The sequence below is a fragment of the Physeter macrocephalus genome, unplaced genomic scaffold (genome assembly GCF_002837175.3).
Source record: "Physeter macrocephalus isolate SW-GA unplaced genomic scaffold, ASM283717v5 random_748, whole genome shotgun sequence".
In the NCBI taxonomy this organism is placed as follows: domain Eukaryota; kingdom Metazoa; phylum Chordata; class Mammalia; order Artiodactyla; family Physeteridae; genus Physeter; species Physeter macrocephalus.
In genome coordinates, this window is record NW_021146034.1 from 1,725 (window position 1) to 27,644 (window position 25,920).

The 25,920-nt window shown below is 54.0% G+C and overlaps 1 protein-coding gene across 1 annotated transcript; it reads left to right on the forward strand.

The window, feature by feature from the left end:
* Positions 1–204: 204 nt before the first annotated feature.
* On the forward strand, positions 205–24,764 carry CYS1 (cystin 1). Its single transcript, XM_024119001.3, has 4 exons — positions 205–366; positions 549–734; positions 17,415–17,467; positions 22,102–24,764. Exons 1-4 carry the CDS (start codon positions 205–207, stop codon positions 22,205–22,207), a joined length of 507 nt encoding a protein of 168 aa, XP_023974769.1. The 3' UTR covers positions 22,208–24,764.
* Positions 24,765–25,920: the final 1,156 nt, after the last annotated feature.

Consider the following 25,920-nt stretch of genomic DNA (forward strand, 5'->3'; position numbering starts at 1 on the left):
GCCCCGCCCGTGCCCCCCCCCGCGCCCCTCCCCCAGGCCCGGCTCGCGTCCCCGCCCCCAATCGCGTCCCAGTCCCGGGATCTCCCCCTCCCCCCGCTCACGCCCGGCCCGGGTCCGCACCCCCGGCCCGGCCGTGCCCCCTCCCGCGTCCCCGCCCCCGGGCCGCGTTCCGGCGGCGCCACAGGCCTGCTTGGCGGGCGCGCCATGGGCAGCGGCAGCAGCCGGAGCGGCCGCGCCCTGAGGCGGCTGCGCAGCCCCGACAGCCGGCCGGCGGGGCCCGGCGGGGCAGCCCCGGAGGGCGGGACGGGGCCGCCGGTCTCGGCGACGGCGACGGCGGCGGCGGCCCGGGAGGAGGCCCGGGAGGCGGCGGCGGAGGCGGCGGAGGGGGCGGCCGGCTCCGGCCCCGGCCCCGCGGCGCCCCCCCGCGGCGGGGACGGGGCGCGGCGGGGCCCGGCGGGGCAGCCCCGGAGGGCGGGACGGGGCCGCCGGTCTCGGCGACGGCGACGGCGGCGGCGGCCCGGGAGGAGGCCCGGGAGGCGGCGGCGGAGGCGGCGGAGGGGGCGGCCGGCTCCGGCCCCGGCCCCGGCCCCGGCCCCGCGGCGCCCCCCGACGGCGGGGACGAGACGCTGCGCCTGCTGGACCAGCTGCTGGCCGAGTCGGCGGCCTGGGGCCCCGGGGAGCTGGCCCCGCGGGGCCCGGCGCGGCCCCGACCCGCAGCCGGCGCCGGGAGCCCGGTGAGTGTCGGAGCCCGCGGAGCCGGTGGGGCAGCTGCGCCGGTTCCTGCCCCGGAGCCCCCTCCCCGCCGGCCCGCACCCCGCGCCCTGTCCCTCCGGGGCCCCCGCCCTGTTGCCCTGTCCCCCAGCCCCCGCGGCCGTCCCGCCGCGCTCTCCCTGCTCGCCCCCTTCCCCTCTCTGCCTCCTCTGGGTGCTGGTCTCACTGCCTCCAATTTGGGGGGTGACAGTGCTGGCAGCAGCCTTAAAAGGCAGGGAGACAGACATCCCTTAGCAGAAATGCATCTCCCAGGCTTGCTTCTGGCCAGAGCTTGCCTTTTTTCCTTTTGGAACTGTGGCTCCTTCCAGCCTAGGTAGGGGCTGGCCAGCGGGGCTGCTTTCTCCTCAGGTACCTCCCCCTTGGCCATTCCCCGGGCACTGTCGGAGGAGGATGCTAAGAGGTGGGACCGGTAGCCAAACAGTGTTTACAAAGGCCCCTCGTGCGACACACATCAGGATCTTTGCCTTGTGGTCAAGCAATTTGCATACTACTGGCTATTTTTAAGATGCTGTGCAGTTTCTTGTTGGCTTCCCTCTTCCCTCTTCCAGAACACTTGTAATAACATCCCCGCTGTTCTAGAAAAACAATAGAAGTGAGCACTCTCGTATGGCAACAGCCTTCGCTCCAGCAGAGCTGAATGAACAAGATCTGTGATCTCAGCTCCTGGGCTTGAGGAGGGTGGCCAAGGCAGTTCCCCCCTTCCCCGGAGTCCTGCAGGCTTTGCTTAACAACTGCTGGGACCAGAGGGAGGTGTCTTCCGGGGCAGCCACCAAGCAGTGGAATCCTGGAAGCGCCTCAGTGAGGTGGGGAGGGGTGGGTGGAAAGGACTGGGCCAACCCGGACACTGCAGGGTCTTCCTCCCCTGCCCTCCTACCCATCCCCTGCTACCCTCCCAAAGTGAGCTGCAGCAAGTGGGACCCAATTATATAACAAGATTCCTTTAAGATTACATCAGAGTTCCATTATATAACCCTCAAAATGGATAAACAGTTGAGAAAATTTGGGGGAAATTCTGAGAGGGCATGGAAGCAGTCTCTTAGGGATCAGTTGTCAAGTGCTTTGGAAACTTCAGAAGCGAAAATGAAAAGAAAACAGAAAGAATGGATTTCCCTCCCCCGTCCCCACCCCCATTCGCTGAGTATCACAGCAACTCCTAGGGTGCATGGGCTGCCTTACTCATTCTTTCAGTCATTTCTCAGGTATTGCTTGAGCACCTGCCGTGTGCCGGGCATCACTCTGGGTGCTAGAGATGCACGCTGGTGGCACGCAGTCCTTGCCCTCAAGAAGCTGACAGTGTAATGGGGGAGAGGGATCTGCAAACAAAAAGAAGAATACCTGTGGGCAGCCTGTAGAGAGAGCCCACAGGAGGGGCAACTGGTCCCCTGGAGCAGTCAGGTCAGCATCCCAGCAGGACAGCACTTGACCTGGATCTGGAAGGGTCTATGGCACTAGCCAGGCAAACAAGCAGCGAAGAGCATTTGGGCAGAGAGAAGCCTGCATGCAAAGGCAGTGGCCGCTGGGGCATAGGGTAGCCAGGGTGTGGGTGGGGGCACTGGCGTTGAAGAGGTTGGGAAGGGTGAATGCCAGGCTACGGACAGGTCACGCTAGGAGTATTCCCTGCTGAGGAGTTTGGACTTTACCATGAAAGCCGTGGGTATCTTTGAAGGACTAAGGGGAGTGACATTTTGTGTCTTAGGAAGGTTGGACCGACAGCCATGGGGAGGGCGAACTGGGCAGAGTAAGGGCCAGGAGCAAGATGTCCAACTGGGGCCGCTTCAGTGGTCCGGACGAGCAGGTCCTGAGGGGAGCAGCGCAGTGAGGGGGCTGAAGGGGAGACGGAGTCCAGAGAGATTAGGAGGTAAAGTCAGCCGGCTGTGGTTGCTCTTCTGGGTGTGGATTGTATGTCTCTTCTGTACCATAGATGTTTCTTGAATGAATCCTAGAATCCTAGACTATTAGAGCTGCAAGGAGGCTTCTGAGTCCAGTTCATTCTTTTCAGGTCTGGGGACATGAAGTAAACAGGGTGAAGCCTCTTAATTTCCTGGCTCTAGAGGTCACAGGTAGAAGGCTAACTGCCTGTATGGCCAAGTGTGGAGGCTATGCCTTTTTGCTTTACAGTTTACACCCTTCAGCCGAGTCTCTGGCAGCTGTACATTTTACAAGACTCTGCGTTAACAAGACACCATTGGCCTAGGAAAAAATGGGGGTTTTGATGAGTCGGTATTGAAACCTATATGTAGAAGTTGGCCCTTCTTCAGAATGTTAGAAATGACGTTCCCATGGACAGAGAAAAAGCCTGACTGAGCGTGTAAATAAACACTTTTAAATTTCTTTGGAAGGAAGGAGGAAAAGCCTTCTTAGGTTCATAACTATCTAGCATTTTGGAGGAGAGAGGTATTCTTCATGAGAGAATGTCAAACTCAAGTGAAATTATCCCTTTAAGCACCCACATTTAAAATTCGGACCACTGTTGATTACAATTTCTTAGAGACGAATTATGTATATCTCTGAACCCTCATTCTGAATCTTATGTATTATTCTTGTCTATGTCCAAGAATAATTGTAGCTAATATTTCACTGAGCACTTGGGTCTCACACGTGTATTAACTCATTTCATTTTTACCGTTATTATTATCGTCCATTTTTACAGATGGGCAAGAGGAAACAGGCACCGATGAAAGTTAAGTGGCTAAAGCCACATGGTTATAGCAGAGCAGAGATCAGACCCCCCTGACCTTGACAGTCAGACGTACCAAAATGGCCCTGGCAGCTGTGAGACTTGCTTGTTACTGCCTTTCTGTCCTTGGCCCAGCCTCAGTCTTACAACGGTCACTGTTTACCATTGTCAGTCTGTATGCAACCAGCCAAACTTCTCTGTATCCCTCGCCCAAATAGACCCCTCTCTGAGCTGCCCCGGGTGGTAGAATCACAGAAGCATGCTCGCGGGCACTGAGCTTAAAGGAGCAGAACCCTCCAAGGTCAGGCCTGGGAGAGGTTTCCTCCCTGGCCTGAGGAGTCCTCTGTTCAGTGAATGAGCTTTGTGGCAATAATTTTAGTGATTAGTTGATCAAGTGCTCTTTTTTTGTCTTATTTCTTTCTTTTTTTTTTTTTTTTTTTTTTCGGTACACGGGCCTCTCACCGCTGTGGCCTCTCCCGTTGCGGAGCACAGGCTCCGGACGCGCAGGCTCAGCGGCCACGGCTCACGGGCCCAGCCGCTCCGCGGCGTGTGGGATCTTCCCGGACCGGGGCACGAGCCCGCGTCCCCTGCGACGGCAGGCGGACTCCCAACCACTGCGCCACCAGGGAAGCCCCTATGCTTACTTTTAAGTGTTTGTTTTTGAAGTTAGAATATAATATATATAATATATATATATAAATATATATATATAAATGCGCATGAGAAAAAAATTGTTCTTGGTTGTTCTCTGCAATAAAAAACTTAAAATGATCTTACTCATGAGAGATGTGGGGTTATTTTAAAAATATTTTATTCATTTATTTATTTAGGCTGCGCCAGGTCTTAGTTGTGGCATGCGGGCTCATAGTTGTGGCACGCGAGCTTCTTAGTTGGGGCATGCATGCGGGATCTAGTTCCCTCACCAGGGATCGAACCCGGGCCCCTTGCATTGGGAGCGCAGAGTCTTACCTACTGGACCACCAGGGAAGTCCCACATGAGAGATTTTAAATAAAAAGATAAGCCTTATATTAGCTTCACTCTAAAGGAATATATGCTCATTGCAGAAAATTTGGAAAACAGAAAAAATATATATTTAAAAAATATATAGAAAAGGAAATAAACATTGCTTATAGGGCTTCCCTGGTGGTGCAGTGGTTAAGAATCCCCCTGCCAACGCAGGGGACACGGGTTTGATCCCTGGTCCGGGAAGATCCCACATGCCACGGAGCAACTGAGCCCGTGCGCCACAACTACTGAGCCTGCTCTCTAGAACCCATGAGCCACAACTACTGAGCCCGCACGCCTAGAGCCTGTGCTCCACAACAAGAGAAGCCACCGCAATGAGAAGCCCGTGCACCGCAACGAAGAGTAGCCCCTGCTTGCCGCAGCTAGAGAAAGCGCACGCTCAGTAACGAAGACCCAACGCAGCCAAAAATAAATTAAAAAAAGTAATAAAGTTCCCTTAAAAAAAAAAGAGTGTAGTGTAGATATACAATTTATAGCATCCTTTTATTTAGCATTATAGTATAAGCATTTTCTCTTATCATAATGTCTTCATAATTTGCCCAGCATCCAGAGGTAGTGTTATTTAATTAATCTCTTATGGTGAGATATTCAGGCTGTTTCCAGGTAGGTTTTTTTGTTTGTTTATTTTTTGCCAATACTGAGAATCTTTTTTTTTTTGGCCATGCCACGTCGTGGCTTGTGTGATCTTAGTTCCCCGATCAGGGATTGAACCATGCCCCCTGCAATGGGAGCGTGGAGTCCTAACCACTGGACCACCAGAGAATTCCTGTAATGTTGAGAATCTTAAGAAAATTGTATAGGCAAGGACCATATTGCATCATTAACAATTTAAAATGTTTCCCAATATACTCTTTAACTTATCAGCTGTCACCTGTTTTCATTTCTTTTGTTCTTTTAAAGATATATATCATTGAATTATAACAGTCTTAAAATTTTTTTACGTAAGCTATCTCATAAGCGGCTTTTTATGCTGTTGCATAATATTCTTCCTTATTATTTTAATGAATGCAAAATATTTCACGTACTTTAACTCACTAAAGCATCTATTACTGTTCTAGACTAATTTTCAACTTGTTCCTGGTCAGTCTTAGGTGCCCAAGGCAGAATTCCTTTCCCAAAGTCAGAAGAACTTTAAAATCAACAGTATTTTAGTGAGATACTGAAACTGAAAACTATTTAGGGTGGGAAAATTATGTGTGAAAATCTAAGGGCTTGGATTTGTCTTGTGTTAAGTTATTTAATCAAATTGTGATTTTTTTAAAAAAAATGCAGCACTATCTCTCTCAATCAGTGGTCTATTAATTAGAAAAATGTACCATCTAATATTGGTCTATCCATTCAACGTTTACTTTTTGAGCACCTACATGTGCCAGGTACTGTTCTAGGTGCTGGTTATACATAAGTGAACTAAACAGACAAAACCTTCACTAACCTTCGGTCATGGAAGTCCAACAGTGAACAAAATAAAGGACAAAAAAGCAGTAGGGGCTGGGGAGAGCAGCAGTGGGCCTGCTCTCAGCAGGTCAGAGCTGGGAGAGACAGTGTGGTGGCCTGGTGCCCGGGCAGAGAACGGTGAGCCTTGTGGCCACCGGAAGGCCTTGGCTTTTTTTGGGGGGGGTGGGGGTTGGGATGATACCGGTGCCCCCTGCATTGGGAGTGCAGAATCTTAACCACTGGACCACCAGGGAAGTCCAAGGCCTTGGCTTTTACTTTGAATGAGGTAGAGAAGGCTGGAGGGATTCTGGACAGCGGATGACATGATCTGGTTTGTTTTAAGGCTCACCCTGGCTGCCCTGTTGAAGACAGCCTGGGCTGGGGTGGAGGGGCCAAAGCTGGGAGCAGAGCTGGGAAGCTTTTGCAGGAACCCAGAGAAGAGGGATTGGTTTGGACTGGAGTGGTAGTGAGCGAGCTGGGAAGGACCGGTTGGCATGTGGACCTAGACTAGAAATAGAGACAGCCAGTTTACTAATGGATTGGCTGTGGGTTGTGTGAGAAAGGAGTCAGAGGACGCCGAAGTTTTTGGCTTGAGCAGCTAGAAGGACGTAGTCGCCATTAACTGACATGGGACATGTGGAAGGGGCAGGGTTTGAAGGTTGTGACTCAGGAAGTCGTTTTAGGATATGTTAACTCTGAGATGCGTGCTAGACATCTACCCCGAGATATCCATTGAAAAGATCTTTGTAAGAGTTTGGCATTCAGGGGAGAGGCTGGGTTTGGACTTATACATTTGGCAGCCATTAAAACATAGAAGGGTTGAGATTAGAGCGGACCACCCAGTAATACTGAGGTCAGCTAACACCTGAGTGTGTGCCAGGCACTGCTCTGGGGTGTTTATGTGTGTGACCTGTGTTCAGAGGTAGAGAAGATGAGGGGACATCCTAAAGGGAAGCAAACCAAGAGGATGCAGGTCTGGAAGCCAAGGGAGGAAAGTATGTCGAGGAGGAGGAAGTGACCAGCTCTTGTAAATGCTGCTCGATGGGAGAAGTGAGATGAAGTCTGAGAGCTGACCATTGAATCTGGCGGCTTGGAGGTCCCTGGTGCCCTTGGCCAGCGCCGTTTCAGTGGAGCGGTGCGGAAAGCCTGATGGGCTGGACTTCATGGAGAATGGGAGGCAAGGAACTGGAGCGTAGCCAAGGCTTTCGGGAAGGTTCTTTTTACAGTGCAGTGCTGGTGGGTGGCCATAAAGATGGCTCCATTAGGACACTGAATTAACCATAAAATCTCAGTCCCAGAATGGGCTAGATAAAAGAAGTTTGGGGGATTAAATGTGCTAGTGAAATTCAAGGGCACCCTTAAAGAGGATATTCTGATTCAGTCTAATAGATATAAATTCAGTGCTTTTACTACCAGGTGATAATTCATACCCCCCCCCCACCCCCCACCGCCTAATAAATCTTAGTCACTCAAGATCTAGGGAAGATCATTATCTGTCTTCTAGGCTGAATGAATCCGCTGTCCACCATTTTTGCAAAGGTTCCATTTTGCTCTAGCAAAGGAGGGCCAGGGTAACTCTTGTCTTTTACCGTCAGCCAGGGCTTCACAGTAATCCTGGCTCACAGCTGCTGTGGGATGTGAAGGTGAAAACAGGCATCAAAATGATTACGTGGCCGGAAAGCAGATCCACCAGAGGGATTTGAAAAGTGATGGATACTATAATGGACTTTTGGCAAAAAGCCGCTATTTTGAAGACAGTTACCATCTGTCTGCTTTCAGATCTCTAGCAAAGAACACAAATTTAAGTGGCAGTGAGTGGTATTTGATCAACCTAGGAGTCATAGGCGAGTAAAGCATGGTGCTGCCCCCCAAGGCTCACGCTGTGTTGGGGGAGGGTTGTGAAGTGAGCGTTCATCATGGTAGCCCTGGAGTGGAGGTGAGTAGGAATTCTTACGTACAAGGAGCTGAATAATCCCATCCAAGAAGGCCTGACCTCTGAGTTGGTTGTGAAGGATCGGTAGAGTTTTCCAGCAGTCAGTCAAGGAGGGGGCATTCCACAAAGAGCGAGCAGCATATGTAGAAAAACCCAGAGGGACCAAGTGCTTTAGGAGAACAGCATGTTGTCCATAATGGCTGGACAGCAAGGTGATGATGGCTGGAGCGCAAAAGACAACGAGATCGGTTTGGGTCACGATTTCACGACCTTCTAGGCTAAAGGGTTGAACTTTATCCTGTAGGCAACAGGGAGCTAGTGGAAATTGTGTGTTTTTTATTTTTAAATGATTATTTAAAAAATCAGAATAGCCAATATACATGCGCATGAGAAAAAATGTAACAGGTAGACTGAAGGGAAAGCTTCCCCTCCTCCCTGTCCCCCACTTTCTCCAGTTCCCTTCTCCAGAGACGCCCACCTGATCGAGTCCTTGTGTCTCCTCCCCAGGCTGTGTTTAGAAAGACAAGGGGTGGCAGGAGGGCGGAGGATGAGGGGAGACGGCGCGGGAAGCAGGGTGCCCAGGTGGGAGATTCTGCAGAAATCCAGGTAAGAGGCGATGCGAGAAAGCGAGGTGCACGCTGGGTGTGAGAGCAAGGGAAGGCGGGCTGCCGCAGAGGCAGCCGGGTTTCCCGCCGGTGTCGTCGAGTGGACAGTGACGCTCAGGGTTGTGCAGGTCGCCTTTGGGGTGTGAGGCAGACAAGTTCGTGGGCCGCCGGAAGCTCAGGTCCACTGAACAAGGTGGTTGGAGCTGGCACGTGGCTCTGTGAACCTCAGCGTCTAGATGGGGCGACGAGGGAGAGCATGTGGGTGGAAGGAGAAGGGTCCCGAGCTGGAGCCCTGGAGAACTCCAGGAACCGGAGGAAGGCACCTCCTCTCAGGAGATGTACGAAAACAGCCAGATTTAAGTGCTTAGAAGCACTTGCCTGGAGATGGGGTCAGAGGTGTGACCCCAGAGGGCTCCCTCCCTCCGTGGTTCCGGGATGTGGGCTTTGTCCGTGGGCGGAAGCCTGACGACGTAGTGGAGGTTGTAAGCAGGGTGTGCCAGCGCCTTGCCGGAGGCCGGGCCCAGCGGCGGGGGCTGAGTGCTGGTGCGGGGAGGTGGGGGAATGAGGGGGATTGGGCGTCACTGCAGCGTCTCGGGGAGGTGCTGAGGAAGGCCTCGCGCTGGAGCTCCGCGCTCCCCCGGCGCCCGGGCCGAGCCCTAGCTGGGCTCCGGTGAGGAGGTCAGCAGTGGTCTGCGCAGACGAGATCCTTAGCGCATGCGTGCCGGGAGCTGTCCCCAGCACAGAAGGCAGCCTCCGGCCCAGGGCTACCCGTTCAGACTCCCAGCAGACTCGGCAGCTTTGGTGTCTTCGCGGTTGGAGAATCAGATTGCTGGAGCTGACGGGACCTTAGAGACCCCCGAGGCTGCCTTCTTATTGACACCCCAGGCCTCTGGGTCCCAGCAGGGTGATCGCCCAAACCCCCAGCAGGACCAGGATCCGTGCCAGGTCATCTGCCTCGGGGCGGGGGGAGGATCCGGCTGCCCGTGTGAAAATGCGTTTGCAGGTGCTTCGTAAGGTGTTAGAACGCTGTAGATATGTAATTTATTGTTACTTTCCTTCAGTCCCACCCTTTACCTTCTCCAGGTCTCCCTGGCCTTCTGTCTCGGGAAACACTTTCCGAAGCAAGGCCTGGTGAGGGGAGGTGGGCGCCCTAGGACTGGTGGCTTCACAGTCAGAGCCTCCTTTTGCAAAAGTCCTTTGTCACTTTAGGAACGCAAAGCAGCCCTCACAGCGGAGTCCACTGGGCCCGCAGCGCGTGCTGCCTGGGAAGCCGTGCAGTGGAGCCGTGTGGGGACAGTAGCGCCCCCGGTGGTGAGAGGACTGAACCCGACTGGCAAAGTGCTGAAACCGGCCGAGGCCGGGAGATTCGGTACCCGGAGACGGAGTTCACTCTTCTCTCCACTGCGTGTGTTAACATTTCCATAATGAAACATAAGCAAACCTGGGCTTCAAAGAGGGACAATTCTTAGGGAGGAAGGGGGAAGTCTACTGATAAAACACAACAGGGTGGTTGGATCTCAGGCTCGTCGTGCGGCGTGAGAGAAGCCAGGCAAAAAAGGGTGCATGCTGTCTGACCCCACGTCTTTAGGCTTCTAGAGAGGGCACATGGGTGTGCGGTGACAGGGGCCGACTAGTGGCCGCCTGGAGATGGGAAGGCAGAGAGGGGAAAGAGGGAGCATCACCCAGGGTGATGGATGTGGTTTAACAGTGGATACACATGTCAAAACCTGTCAAATCGTATTCTTCAGACATCTGCAGCTTGTTCCATGTCAATTATATATATTATTGACATGGGTGCATATATACATTTAAAGCTGTTAAACTTTAAGAGTTAAGGGGAGAACTCTTTAAACAGAAGAAGCAGGATATACATATTGTTAAATAAAATATTCAGTGGGTTTTCTAAAGATTAACCACCGATACTTCACTTTTTTTCAACAAACCCTAGTTGTAAGAGTCAGAGGAGACTCTTTTTTTAAAAATTAATTAATTAATTAATTTTTGTCTGCGTTGGTCCTCATTGCCGCACCAGGCTTTCTCTAGTGGCGGTGTGCGGGCTTTGTTGTGGAGCACGGGCTCTAGGCGCGCAGCCTTCAGTAGTTGTGGCTCGCAGGCTCTAGAGCGCAGGCTCGGTAGTTGCGGCACACGGGCTTAGTTGCTCCGCGGCATGTGGGATTTTCCTGGACCAGGGCTCGAACCCGTGTCCCCTGCATTGGCAGGCGGATTCTTAACCACTGTGCCACCAGGGAAGTTCCACAGAAGACTTTAAGAAATCATCTTATTCAGTTCTTCCTCAGATGTTTTCTGCTTCCTGTTCAGCTGTGGTGTGAGTTTTTCAAAGCCTCCCTAGGATCTCGAGTGATGACACATCACACGCTCATCCTGAGTTCAGCCGGGTTCCCACGGCCCCAGTCCAGGCGCCATGGCCTCCCCGGGGTCCAGATGTGTCCTACCGACCAGGAGTGGCAGGCCCTCCTGCTGGCTGGGAGCTTGTGTCTGCACTAGGCCTGGAGCAGCCACCAGGGGCTGCTGTGTCTTTGCTTTTCACAAGCTCCTGAGCTGCTTCAGCAAGCTGGATCTTCTGGGAGGCCTGTCTAACACATTTTGCATCTGAGGAAGTCAAGTTAAAGACTTAAATTGACGAGAGGAAAAACCACACATTCAAACCACAGAAAGAAACACAGGTAAAGAAATGAAAGATGTAACAAAGCTGAGCTGCCAGGGAAATTATAAAAGAAAGAGTATGGCCTTCTGTTTGAGTGCAGCTTTGGGGCGTCCAGTCCACATACTCGATGGACCACATCACTTGATGGACCACATCATCGCTGCCCTACAGCTGTCAGTGTGTCTCCGTTAGTAGTGAGTAGAGCAGCACAGAGAAGTGGAAACTGGCTGACTATGCAAATGTTTGATTCCGATTTCTTGCTCTTTCCCTCAGTTGCCCTCCTGAGGGGAGAAACCATATCTGTAACAAGTCTTACAAAACCTGGTGATGAGAGGAAAAGCCCCAGCAGGTGATGGCAAAAGCTGGTTCCAGCAGAAATGGACAAGAGGGAACTAGGGTCCCTGTTGGATGACTTCATAAAAAATAGCTGAAGGGTAGTTGAGTCAAAGTATTACTTGACTTCTCTGTTGTCCCTGAGAAGATAACCAGCCTCAGTGACTGAAAACTGCCAGGAGGAAGATTGGTGTCAATATTATACGAGAGAACTTTCTCATATGCCCCAGAGAACTGAAAGGAGGGTCTCAAAGAGATATCTGTGCACCCCTGTTCATAGGAGCATTGTTCACAACAGCCAAAAAGTGGAAGCCACCCAAGTGTCCCTTGATGGATGAATGGATAAACACAACATGGTGTACATGTACAGTGGAACATTCTTCAGCCTTAAAAAGGAATGAAGTTCTGGCACATGCTACAACATGGATGAACCTCTAGGACATTATGCTAAGTGAAATAAGCCAGGCACAAGAGGGCAAATACTGTATGATTCCACTCAGGTGAGGTGCTAAAGGACTCAGATCTATCGGACAGAAAGTACAATGGTGGTTGCTGGGGTTTGGGGGATGAGAGTTGTTGTTTAATGGGGACAGGGGTTCAGTTCTGCAGGATGAAGTTTGCGAGATTGGTTAATGTACTTCACTCTACTGAACTGTACGCTTAAAAATGGTTAAGGTGGTAAATTTTAGGTTAAGATGGTTTAAGATGTGTGTATTTTACCACAATTAATTTTTTTTTAATAAAAAAAAATTTTAAAGAATTTTCAGCTAGTCTGAGCTGCCCGAGCAGGAATGGGCTGCTTCAGGAGGTGGCGGAGGTGAGTGCGTGTGTGTACATGTGTGCGTGCCTGTGTGACTTCCCCTCCTCTCGCTCATCTTCATCGCCCCTCCCTACCCTCTGTCTCTCTTCCCATTGTGAATTCCTTGCTGACTTGGGAGTCATCTCCTCTTCATCTTTACACTCCCCAAAGGCACGAATATTCAAAGGAACCTGCAGGGAATACTGAATCCCCGAGGCAAGATCACTAGCCACTAGCAGATGCTAGCCGGCCCCTCAGGTACCCCTGGAAGGAAGCAGTGCACCTTTGCTGTGCAGCCCACCTCCACGTGGAGAGAGCGCCAGGCGGGCAGGACAGGCTCTTCTGGCCAATGCATGGGAGTGCCTGTAGTGGCAGGCGGCTGCCACGGCCCGTGCCACAGGGCCTGTGTGGCAGGACACACCCAGGGTCGGCTTGCTTCTGTTTACCACCACTAACTAACATTTCCCAAGAAACACATCAGAACTAGTTTCTCAGGGAAGCATATGCTGTCCTGGAACCTCTCAGGCCTTGAACACCAAGATCTTCCCTGTGCTTTCCTCCTCCTCCTCACGCCTTCAGGTTCTCTTCTAGCAGGGCTGTGTCAGAGGCTACCCTGGGCTGGACGTTGGGTCAGATGTTCGTAATAGTGTTTACTGGTCACTTACAGGATGGGCATTATACTAAGGATGAGACAGAAGAGAGATAGATAATCTTTCATATCTCTGCAGCCCTGAAGGCTAAGTACCTGTTACACAAATGAGTAAACTGCGGGTTAAACTGATTGCACAAAGGTTTATAGCCCCCAGTCTGTGCTCTTATCATTTGACTTGTTGTTAACATGTCTAAGACTTACTTCTCTGGTGACATTGCACCTCAAAAGTATAGGGTGTGGGTCTCCACAGCAGCTGACAAAGCACTGGGCACACTGGGGTACTGATGATTGATTAATACCTGGTGATTGATTAATCCCTGGGATTAAGCCTCAGAATAGGAGGATGGAGGGGGACTTTAAAAAAGAATTTGGAGAGAATGTAAGCAGCTTCCTGTGGGGGCAAAAGCCCAGTTCTGCCTATTGGCGGTGTAGGATTATGTGCACAGGGAGCACAGTGGGAAGCTCATCCTGCTCTACTATTAAAAGGAAAAAACAAGGGCTTCCCTGGTGGCGCAGTGGTTGAGAGTCCGCCTGCCAATGCAGGGGACACGGGTTCGAGCCCTGGTCTGGGAGGATCCCACATGCCGCGGAGCAACTAAGCCCGTGCACCACAACTACCGAGCCTGCGCTCTAGAGCCCATGAGCCACAACTGCTGAGCCCGTGAGCCACAACTACTGAAGCCTGTGCGCCTAGAGCCCGTGCTCCTCAACAAGAGAAGCCACCACAATGAGAAGCCTGTGCACCACAATGAAGAGTAGCCCCCGATCGCTGCAACTAGAGAAAGGCTGCGTCCAGCAATGAAAACCCAATGCAGCCAAAAAATAAATCAATTTATAAAAATAAAAATAAAAAAAAAAAGAATCCGCCTGCCAATGCAGGGGACATGGGTTCGAGCCCTGGTCCGGGAAGATCCCACATGCCACAGAGCAACTAAGTCTGTGTGCCACAACTACTGAGCCTGCTCGCCTGGAGCCTGTGCTCTGCAACAAGAGAAGCCACTGCAATGAGAAGCTCGTGCACCACAATGAAGAGTAGCCCCCGCTCGCCGCAACTGGAGAAAGCCCACGTGCAGCAACAAAGACCCAACACAGCCAAAAATAAAAATAAAAAATTTATATATATATAAAAAAACTCTACTTTCTAGTCTTGCAGTACTGTTAGAGATTTGTGAGTTGTTTTGTTTGTTTTTTTTTGTTTTTTGCTTTATGGCCTTTTCTGTCATTTCTAAGGATTTGGGATGAAAGCGGGAAGCAGGCCTGCATGTTTGGTTTACCATTGTAATCACGACTTCTGATGACCTGTGCACTTGTAGTCCACACCTCGGGGTCTGGCATTGGATTTTTCTCTAGTTGTGTCATGACGCTGGTTTTTTTCTGCCCAGCTGTGAGCTGCTCTGGGCAGGGACCATATCCTGTATGGGTAATAGAACATGGTGCACCACAGGGCACATGGACTTGATGAATGCTTATTCACGACCTCTGACGACTCCATGTGTTTGCATATGCTGTTCCTTATCTGAAGTGCCCTGCCCCTCTTTTCCACCTGGTAAACCCCTACTCTTTCAAAACTCCAGCTAAAATGTCACTCTTGCCACTCTTCTTGGAAACCTCCCATGGTGTTTTTCCCATTCAGAGTTGGTTTCCCCTCCTCTCCCAGCCCTTCATAACTCGGCTACAGAATTTATCACATAGCATCACATTGCATTTTTATGAGACTCTCCCCATGAACTGTGAGCTCCTTGAAGACCGGGTTCTTGACAGTCGTGGCCTGTCCTGGAGGGCACTGCTTGTGCCAATGGGGCTTCTTGTGCACAAAGCCGGCTGACATCTGGCTGGGCCGTGGCCTTGCTCAGCTTCATGGGTCAAAGGCTGGTGTCCACAGTGCCCTCAGGTGCCTTATGCTGGGAACACAGTATGGAAGGTTATTCAGACAGACCCCTCTGCTGCTGAAAACAACTTAATATACTGGATATAATTAATGTAGTAAGAGTGTCATTGAAGCATTAAGTGGCTAGTGAGATAGTGAGGAATTACCAGCCCAGATCCAAGAAAGGCAGAATCAGAGATGCAGATAAGACGTTGGGCTGCATTTGCCTCAGGTGAACTTGAGCTTTGGGTCTGATGGTGTCCAGCAGTAAAGGGAACAGAATTTAGGGCCCAATGAAAGTAATAGTAGATCCTTCCCTGATAAATCCAGGACCTTCGGGGGACTGCAAGGAAAAGTGTCCCAGCACAGAACAGTGCAGGAGGGTAGAAAAGCCACAATCTAGCTGCCTCTTAAGGTTTGCAGCCCCAGTTCCCATCACCTAGGTGGTCCAAAATACCTGAATGCATGGATTTAATTTCAAGTGGCCCCAGACCAGGAGTGCCCCCTGGTGCCTGGACAGAGCAAGCTCATGTCGTCTCTGGAGGAAGGCATGTTCCTCTCAGGACAGAGACCACCCCCAAAGTGTTCTCAAGGGTAACGAGCATCAAACAAGAAAAAATAACCAACCAGCCAGAGAACCAAGCGAACACTAGAAGAAACAAAGACAACAAAAATAGGCCAACGAAGACTTCAGTTATTTATCTGGATTACCAGACACAGATTATAATCAACTACGTTTATTTTATCTTATTTAAGGGAAATACCTTTGAAGGACCAGGACCTCTAGAAAGTGACCTAGCATATTTTAAAAAGAACCAGATAGAACTTGAAGAAATGAAAAATACAATAAACAAAATTAAAGATTCTGGGCTTCCCTGGTGGCGCAGTGGTTGAGAATCTGCCTGCCAATGCAGGGGACAGGGGTTCGAGCCCTGGTCTGGGAAGATCCCACATGCTGCGGAGCAGCTAGGCCCGTGAGCCACAGCTACTGAGCCTGTGCTCCACAACAAGAGAGGCCGCGATAGTGAGAGGCCCGCACACCGCGATGAAGAGCGGCCCCCGCTTGCCGCAACTAGAGAAAGCCCTCGCACAGAAACGAAGACCCAACACAGCCAAAAGTAAAGTAAAATAAATAAGTAAATATTCTGATGGTTTGGGTTAACAGGAAAGTAGACAGAGATGAAGAGAAGATCAGTGCCCTGGAAGACAGAGCTTAAGAAACGAGCTACACAGAGAGACCAGGATCTGATAAAGGACAACTTGAGAAAAAGCCACAGCAAACCTAATATTACATTTGAAATAATGAAAACTTTCCCTTTCAATAAAGGAACAAGACAGAGATGCCTGTTATCATTTCTTTTCAAGGTAGTACTGGATGTCCTAGCCAGTGCAGAAGGGCTAGGTGAAAAGTGTGTAGGGACCAGAAGGGAAAAAATCAAATGGCCAAGGGACTTCCCTGGTGTTGCAGTGGTTAAGAACCCGCCTGCCCATGCAGGCGACACGTGTTTGAGCCCTGGTCCGGGAAGATCCCACATGCCGCGGAGCAACTAAGCCCCCGTGCCGCCACTACTTAAGTCCTCGGGCTCAAGGGCCCACCTGCTGCAACTACTGAGCCTGCGTGCCGCAACTACTGAAGCCTGCACGCCTAGAGCCCGTGCTCCGCAGCAAGAGAAGCCACCGCAGTGAGAAAGCCCGCGAGCGGCAACGAAGACCCAACGCAGCCATAAATAAATAAATAAATATTAAAGAAAAATCAAATGGCCATTTTTCTCAGATAATGTGAACGGGAAGAAAGAAAGTCCAAAAGAATCTATAAATAAGTTATTAGGACTAATAAGAGAGTTTAGTAAGACTGGTGAACACAAAATGTATATATTTCAATCATATATCTGTAGAAACAAACAGGAAGAAAATAAAATTTTACTTAAAAAAGGATAATATCAAGTATCTAGAAATTGGTCTAGAAAGAGATATCTATGACCTCTACAGGGAAAATGATAAGACTTCTTAAAAGACATTAAAGAAATCCTAAATGAATGGAGAGATGTTCCCTGTTTGTAAACTGGAAGACTTGTTATTATAGACACATCAAGTCTGCCTCAAATGATCTGTGTATTACTTCAACCCCAACAAAACCCCCAAGGGGGACAAACTGACTGCAGTACACATATAAGGAGGTGCAAAGAACCGGGAAGAGTCCAGGCTTATTCTAAAGCTGTGGTAACTGAGACAGGACAGGCATGGACCATTGGAAGAGTTTGCAGACAGACACGTGCGACATCTGTGCACCCTTGACTTAGAAGAGAGAAGGCACAGCAGAGCAGCAGGGCAGGCTGCCAGGCAGTGCTTAGATGGAGGTCAGGACTTTGACTCCTGGAGTGAGGGATGGGGACATGCTGGCCGTTAGCTGCTGGGGAGGTGGGGAGTCTCTTGGTGCGAGCTGTGTAGGTCACTCCCCTCTCCCAGCCTCAGCTTCCCACATGCAAAATAGGCAGATGGAGCTAGACAGCAGGGGAGCCTTTCCACTTTCCAGCTCTGGTTTATTCGGCCCTGGGTTGAATGTGGTGGCCGTCTGTCAGCACAAAGCCGGGGCAAAGACAGGCTGCACCACTGACAACCTTCTGATGCCTCTTCCTTTTGTCTTTCTCAAGGTGTCCCCGAAACGGAGCACTGAAGACCGCCCGGAGAGCAGCAGTGTCTCTGAGTAAGTACGGGGGGTGGGGGCGGGGGGAAAGCACATCTCCACCAGAGTCACAGCCACCCTACCCCCCGCCCTGCCCACGCCTCTGCATCCCCCTTCTGGGTGCTCCCCATCCCCGGCCTGGCCCCACCCATTCACTCAGAAACTATTTGCAGTGGCTCATCTGTAAGTGAGGCACAGCCCTTGGCCTTCAGGAGTTTACAGCCTAGAAGGAAGGCAGGTGGGTCCCCCCTAATCCCATTGCAGTGTTAGCAGGAAAACACATTTAAAACCCCTGGAAAGTGTCAGCTGAGGACCCCAGGCCCAGAGACCAGGCCTTCTCTGCCTGCACGGGCCTGGGCTCCGTGAGGATTCCAGGGCCCCGGGAGCAGCCAGCACCAGGAAGCTGTGCTGGGACGACCTTGGGCCTCTGGCTCATCCTGCCCTGGGCTTTCTCATCTCTAATGGGGTCACAGTGAGCGGCCCTGGGTCACTGGGAGATGGTTGACTGTGGTGCTCAGGACCAGAGATGTGAAAATTCTGGCTCAACGGCTATTTTTATTACCAATTCCAAACGGCTTCAGGGCCAGAACTTTGCTGTTTTCCCTTATTTAACAAACCTTTGAGGAGACCTTTTCCTGAAGGTTGGGGTCTCTTCACATGGGCTCAAGGGAGGTCTGAAAGGGGACAGAACTGCCGAGGGCTCGTGGAGGAACTGATGTTTAAATGGCTTGCAGGATACGTACTTTCACCAAGGAGAGAGGAGGGCAGGTGCGTTCCAGGTGGTGGGATCCACAAGCAAGACACAGAGGTCTGAACAGGACACCACGCACAGGCTGGTGACATTTAGCACGGGGTCTGGGGGGAGAAGGAGGGCCTGGAAGGCCAAGCTGAAACCGTGGGCCACTGCTGTCCAGTCAGAGGACGCTGGGGTCAGCTCTGGGCGCTGGGACGCCACCGTGGCCGCGGAGGTGAAGCGCTGAGCGCATGTACACGGGCTCCGCCCTTGCCAAGGCCAGAGCTTCACTCAGCAGAGAGGAGCATCGCTCCCCGTCCTCCCTCGCAGCCCCTGCTCGTCACTTGTTTTGCAAACCATCACAGGCTCTCCTCTGGGTGGGCTCAGTGCCCCCGTGCACTCCCGTGCTGGACCGGGCGCTGTGTCTCGCCGCAGTGACCGGGCGCCGGGGCCGGCTCTGCTCCGCTGACCTGGACGCCCGAGCACGTGGCGCGGCTGAGGAGCTGGGCCCGGCGCGGTGCCAGCGGAGCTCAGTCCCGCCTGCATATTTCTACTGATTGTAAAGATAACTGGCAGTGACTTTCTTAAGTTTTCATCACCCCAAGGACTTTAGGAGGATTAAATTCTGCCTCGAACAAATTAGCTGTTTCTTCTTATTTTTAAATGAATAGGTCCCTTCACCTCACATGCAGACTCGAGGACATCCCTCACCAGGAGTACTTCATTCATTCATTCACTCCCTCAGTATACTTCAGTGGGAGCGTCCTGAGTACCACGCTAGGCCCTGGACTCCGGGCTGGGTGGGTCCCAGGCTGGTCCTGGCTCAGTGGCTGCAAAGGGGAGAGAGTCATGAAGGTGAGATCAGGGCTCTGCCTCCCGGGAGCAGGCTGTGAAGCCATACAGGCCTCCCCCAGGGTCTGGACTGGCAGCAGCCGCCCTCCTCTGTTCCCCAAACTTGGGCTCCCCTGCCTGTAGGGGAACCTCTTTGAGGAGGGAGCGGCGGGTGTCCTGCTGCCACGTCCACTGTGGCTTCTCACTGCCACCGGCCGGCCCTGGGCTCCTCCACACAGCCAGCGTGCACCTCCATCCCTGCCCCCGCAGACTGAGTGCACACAGAGCGCAGCCCCCAGCACCCTCCCCTCCTGGTTCCTGCAGCGCCCGTCCTTGCGGCCCCAGACAAGCCCACCGTCCCCTTCTCTGCCGCCAGAGCCCCTCAAAGCAGTGCTTCAGGGAGAAGTGTCCTAATGAGTGCAGTTTACTTTGAAATGCATCCAGAAATCCGATAAAGTAATAGACGTGATAAAGTAAACCCAGCAAAGTGTAGCAGAGAAATTTTTACTTAATTGTTGAATCCACGATTTCAACTTTTCGGTATGCTTGAAAGTCTTCGTAATAAAAGGTTGAAGGGGAAAATCCCCCCAGACTCAGTTCAGATATCTCCTCCTCAGAGACTCTCACCCTCCCCTCCCTCCGTGTCGACCTGGTGAGTCTCCCTCCTTCAGCAGTGCCGGCTCCAGTTTACACCACGCCTGTACCTGTAACGCAGCGGGTACCTGTGACAGCCTGTCTTACCTCTTCTCCTCGCTCTCAGCCGCATACACCTCTGGGCCCTCACAGCACCAGGCACAGAGCAGGCGCTTCGTGGACGCAGCTGAAGGGAGTGTTCGGTGTGAGCCCGGGCCTGTGGGCCTTGACCCCCGAGTCCTGACCATCCTCGATGTCGCCACGCCCTTTCCCCAGGGTTGGGGCGTGGAAGCAACAGAGCTGAGCCAGCCGGACTGGCTTTGAGGACGGGGCTGCGCTGGCCTGACCTGAAGTCTGTGAGGATCCGGTAACAGAAGCCTAGGGCCCGTGGAGGGGAAACAGGGATTCAGGAGTCTTCTGTCTGCAGCTGCTGCTGAAATTTGCTCATTATTTATTCTGTAAATGCTTGTGGGATACCCACTATAAGCCAGGCCTAGGCCAGGCACCCCATTTTCCTAATGAGTAAACAGATACAAGGTATGATTTGCCATGGTCAAAGGGCCAGTAAATTCTAGACCCAACAGATAGTACAAATGACTCAGGCCTCATTTCGCATGTGGCTCTGTAGCCCAATTATAATTGATTTGCTCTCTCTGGGGAAGAGTAATGGGTTTTTGTTTTGCTTGACTTTAGGAATCTCTGACATAGTGAGTTATAATTTAAACAAAGATTCAATTCTTGACTCCTCAATCCCTCTAGGAACCATCTCTCCCTTTTAATGTCGTGCTCCCCTCCCCCAAGAAGGGGGAGACCCCATCTCGGTCTGCAGGCTCCCGGGCCGGCAGCCCCACGGCCGCTGGTGGACAATGTTGCTCGTCACACAGGCAAGGGCGGCGTGAGGCCGAGTGGAGCCCCAGCTGCTGGGGCTGCAACAACTCCTGTCGGCCTCCCCTGCCGGCCTCCTCATCAGCCTCCCCTGCCGGCCTCCTCATCAGCCTCCCCTGCCGGCCTCCCCTGCCAGCCTCCCCCGTCAGCCTCCCCTGCCGGCCTCCCCCGTCAGCCTCCCCTGCCAGCCTCCCCTGCCAGCCCTTCCTCCTCGTCCCCTTTCTCCCCCATGTCCCAACTGCAGGGAGTGTCGGGTGCCTAGAAAGAAAGGCCTTGCTGAGCTGTGGGACCGGGTGAGGACGGTCTGTAGCCAGGTCACCATGGGACCGTGGGCAAGGCATTTCTCCCCCATCCACACAGAGGGGGCTGGCCTGGGTGACCCCAGAGGGCTGTGCAGGAGGCACGTGTCATCTCTGGGCTTGGGGAGGTGGGGTCCCGCTGTTAGACCCTCATCCTTGCTGTTCAGCACTGGGGGGCCTGTTAGGCCGCACACACCCTGAGGTGACAGTCAAGTGGCCCAGAGCCCAGCTCCTGCCCTGCATTTTGGGAGAGCAGACAGGGCCCTGGAGGCTGCTCTGAACATCAGTCAGGAGCGCGATGGCAGTGATCAGGTGGGCCTTAGAGATCATCCAGCCCAGCCCCCCAGCTCACATGGCAGCACGTCTCTGGCTGGCAGGTGGGAGCTCGCGGTCCCATACCTGGCAGTGGGCAGCTCTGGCCTAACTCCTCCTTCAGAGGCAGCCCCTCAGGCTGGCAGCACCCAGTCCGGCCCAGGTTTCACACCCTCCCACCTGTCAAAGGTGCTGAAGGGGGCAAGGCCATGGCCAGGCACAGGTGGACACCGCCGTGGGACACCCTGCAGGACAAGGAAGTCGGGGGCACGCAGAGTCCAGCAAGCCGGAGGGGGGTGGGCAGCCGGGTCCGGGCTGGTGGGAACCACTTCCAGGAGCCCAGGCGGCAGGATGAGGATCCGGGATTTGGTCACTTAATACACTGCCCAGCGGGTTGGGGGAGTGGCCAGGGTCCCGACGGGATCCTGACGCCCAGTCCTGTCCCAGCGCGGCAGCTCCTGTGAGACACCCCCGCCCACCCAAGGGGCAGGCACAGGGAGTGGGGCAGGCCGATGGATGGTCGAGACACAGCTCGCCTTTGCTGAGGGCTGTGCAGGGTGCAAAATTCGGTGTCACACGCTGTCCACGCGTTATCTCATTTATGCCTCAGGATGAATTTAGGGATACAGCTCCATTTTAGAGAAAATTGTCACTGAGCGAGTAAGTGGCAGCTCTGGGATTCAAGCTGGGTCTTTCCAGCCCCGGGCCCTCAGCCTTAAGCATCCCAGGCACTGGCTTCCTCACAGCGTAAGGTCTTGGGTGACGTCGGAGAGGTGAAACCAGAGAATCAGGCAGGGGCCTGCTCATGGAAGAGGTTGAGGAGGTGTTCCCGGGGCAGAGGTTTTCAGTTTTGGTTTTAGGATGGCTCAGAATTCCATACAGGGGCCACCGTGGTCGTCCAGTAGAGATGTGGCGTTTGAAGGTAACATCTTGTTTCCCATGTCCATGTTTCTCACCCACAGAGCCCCAGGCAGCTGCCACAAGAGGCCTGAGAGGCAGTCAGCCATCACGTACGACTACTCCGAGGAGGAGCTGATGGCCAGCATCGAGCAGGAGTACTGCTGCTAAGGCTGGTGCTGCAGCAGCCCCGTGGTCACCCAGCGGCCAGTGCGCCATTCCTCCCAGCCCCAGCCCCGGCTGACCGGGTCTCTTAGGAACCTAGGCTGGGCGCATACATCGCCCTGCCCTGCCCTGCCCAGGGCTCTAGCTGGAGCTTAGCCACCTCCAACATGCAGTTACTCCCAGATCTTTCACAACCGCCCTCTTCAAATCCATATTCAGACAGCCCTGAACGTGGCCGGCTGCTGGCCATCGCGCTTGCTGGCAAGAGGTGATCAGCTGTGCAGATCCAGGCCAGAAGGAAGGCACAGGTGCTGCCCCACAGGTGCATGGGCAGGTGACCTGCCAGATACCTGCCCCTCCTCTCAGTCTCTGGGGAGATCCGTCTACAAGGTTCTCCTGGATCTTGAAATGCTTCCCCTTTCTGAAGGCCCATTTGCCACCTGCTCCGAAGAAGCCTCTTTAGCTGAGCGTGGCTCAGACTGGACACTTTGGGAACTCTAACACACGTCCCAGAGGGCCCCAAGGAGGTTCCGCTCCGGAGGGCACACCCAGGAGGTATGCCTTACCGAGCTGGAGGGAGTCACCCTCTGTTCTGCAAATGAGTCGCCTGGAGATGTTATTGAACTGCAGATTCGGATTCTGTGGGTCTCCAGCAGGGCCTGAGAGTCTGCGTTTCTAACCAGTTCCCAGGTGATCCCCAGGCTGCTGGAGCCCAGCCATGCCTGGAGTAGCGGGGACCTTGTCTGAGCTTTAGGCCTGGCTGACTCTTCCTTCCCCGGTGCTGGAGGCTGCCCAGAGCCACGACCCACCCACCTCCCCAAAGAGAGGCCTGTGCCCCTGCAGTGGGTATGGTGGGGCAGGAGCCGGAGACCCCCGTTCTGGCAATCCCAGGCTTCCTCGGTCTCTTGTCCCCTGGGGCACGGGACTGCCTTCCCCGCTGAGGGTGAGCACTGGCCACCCCTGGAAAGGGTCTTCAGGGCCGCCGGCTCTTCCCACCCGGTAGAAGGTAGAAAATCACAGCAGTGAGGCCAGGAGAGCCTTCGAACATTCCCAGCTGACTGATGAGAAAGCGGACACCCTGTGAATCAGGCAGGGCCTGGAGGCGAGTGCTTCTTGCACTAGCCGTGCACAGAGGGCCTCCTGGGCGCCGAGCGCGGCTCCAGGCCTTCCCTTGGTCGCTGGGTGTTGCTTCTGAGCCCCAGCCTCGTGCTCTGGAGCTGAGTGTGGAACCTGCTCATGAAGTGGGGGCGGGGGAATGTGGCTGAAATAGAGGCAGGAAGGAAAACATCTCCATGTCGAAGGTGACGGTGACACATCGATGTCTGGAAAAGTCTCAGTGCCACACGCGTGTCTCCTGGCTCCTGTGGTGGCGAGTTCCTCTGAGAGGCTACAAAGCCCAGGAATTTAGAAAACACGCTCCCTTCCCAGCTCGGGGAAATGTGGTGTGCGGCCTCCTGTGGAGGAAGCCGGGCCTCGGCCCTGCCTCTGCCCCTCGCACGAGCTCGCAAGGGGGTCCCGCCGGGCTCAGGCTCCCTCTCCTCACCTAAGGTGAGCTTTGCCAGGACACTCCCCTTTGATGTTCCAGAGTCTCAGAGCCACTTCTCACTGGGCTGCCATCCAGTGAGACGGCACCACTGGGTGGACGGCCCTGGGGAATTTCTGTTCAACCCCCCACTCGTTCTCACCTTCTGAGCCCCGCCCTCTGCTGTGAGCCCGGCCCTCTGCTAGATGCCAGGGTTCGTGTAGCAAGATCTGCTCTCCACTAGCGAGGACATGCTGTTTCTAGTGGCGCACCCGTAAACATGGATTCACGCCAGAGAAGCTAAAGGCTGTCAAAGAACCGTAGCCAAAAGCCCTCTGAAGATCTAGCCTATGTGGATTGGGGATGTGGTTCTTTTTCTGGGCTGGCGATAGTTAGGCAGGAGAAAAGCCTTCTTGGTTGCCTTTGAGAGGACAAATAACATTTGAGGCTCTGAAGTCCTGTGCTCTCCCTAGGAAGGAGACAATGTAAAACCAGACCTTTGGGGTGGTGACATCTGGACCCCCTGGGACCAAATCAGACCTTAACAGGTGGGTGGGGCTCAGTTCTCTGGTGTGATGAAACCCCTCTGGAAACAAAAAGCTGCCTTTTCTGTGCCGTGTGGACCCTGGGAAGGAGCGGTGACACATTTTTCGTCCTCAGGAGGCGGGTGACGTCCGATGGCGGAGCTGGTGCCCCGGGCTGTGCACACGAGACCGAAAAGGCACGTGGTTTCGTGTGGCACTGAGGGCTCCCAGCTGCGCTTTCAAGGCCCAAACCTCCACCAAATTCGGGCCTGTGCTCGGCTGTCAACAGCGGCACCACGTGGCAGCAAGGCGTCCACACAGCAGGATGTCCGCTTCGACTGGGTGTCTCTGTCCCTGGGAAGTGGCGGATACAAAGTCCCCAGCCTGGGCTAACTAAGCCCGAGAGGTTTAGGACTATCTGCAGGGAAGGGGAGAAACTGTGGAGGGAGGGGCTGACTTTTCTACTAATCTGGTGAGGAGAGGATTTGAGTGAAAAATAAAAATAACATGACCTTAGTAGCACAGGTTACACACACGTTACTTTTTTTTTTTTTTTTAATTTATCCAACATCTACTTGAAGAGGGCGGGCTCCAGGCCAGGCCCTGTGCCAGGTGGGCCCTGGGGGATAAACTAAAGACGTGATGCGAGTGAGGAGGGTGAGGTGGGAAGAGCCGTCGCCGTCGGGGTTCCAGCATCCTCGCTGCTCCCCGTCCTTGGGCAGCTTGGGTGGCGGGGACCGGGCTCGCCGGGAGGCCCTGCAGCTTCTCCCTGCCCAACGGCGCCTCGTCCTCCGCCCCGGTCGCTGGGAAGCCTGAGGGACAAACGGCCGCCGGGCGCTGTGCCCCGGCAGAGCCGCGCGGATGAGAGGTGGGCGGGTCGCGGGGCCGCGGAGCCCGCGGGCGTCGAGCGGAGGGAGCTGGGGGCGGGGGAGGGGGTGCTCCCACCCAGGTCTGCAGACACTCAAGGGGACCCTGGCTTCGAGCCCGGCCCCATGCCGGCAGGAATTTTCCCGGCAGAAGCGCTTCTGCGGGTCCCCGGAGCTTGGGGTTTCCGCGGCTTGGGTCCCCCGCGCGGGGAGCCGAGCTCGGGTGCGCCCCCTCGAGGCCGACCGCAGGCCCGGCGGGCGGGCCGCGCGGCTGCTGAAGCCCAGGTCCCGGGTTCTTCGGGGGGCCCAGAGGTGCGTGTGCGGACTTGCTGCCCCGCTGTGGCCCTTTGGTAGGGGTGTCTCTCGGCAGAACCGCCTGGGCACCACCTGTCACAGCTCGTGTAATTCCCACACACAGAGCCATCTCCCTGGGTTCCAACATCCAGCCGGGCGGGCATGGGGTCGGGGACCGCGCACACTGAGCCCGAGGCCCCGCCAACGTCCTGGCCCACCGCGGGCGCCTTCTATGCTCTCTCCGAGCGCCTTATCCGCTAGAGCGGCCCTCTAACCACGTCGGGTGGCCCTTTGAGAAGTGATACAAGAGACACGGGCTCCTCAGCCCAGAGGTGGACACACGCCCCTGCGCACAGGACTCGCCTTCGGTTTCAGGGTGTTCCCCTCCCCCCAGGCACCCCGTGTGGAGATCTCCAGGGTTTTCGGGGCCGTCCTCTCTTTCTTGGCAGTCTGCCCCTCACCCCCAATGCCTTGGTGTCCCTGGACCCTCAGCTCCATCTCCTCAACTCGGGG

Coding starts and splice junctions, on each gene's coding strand:
- CYS1 (XM_024119001.3), top strand. CDS start 205: ATGGGCAGCGGCAGCAGCCGGAGCGGCCGCGCCCTGAGGCGGCTGCGC. Junction 367..548: donor GGGAGGAGGCCCGGGAGGCG/GCGGCGGAGGCG, acceptor GCGGCGGCGGAG/GCGGCGGAGGGGGCGGCCGG. Junction 735..17,414: donor CAGCCGGCGCCGGGAGCCCG/GTGAGTGTCGGA, acceptor GTCTTTCTCAAG/GTGTCCCCGAAACGGAGCAC.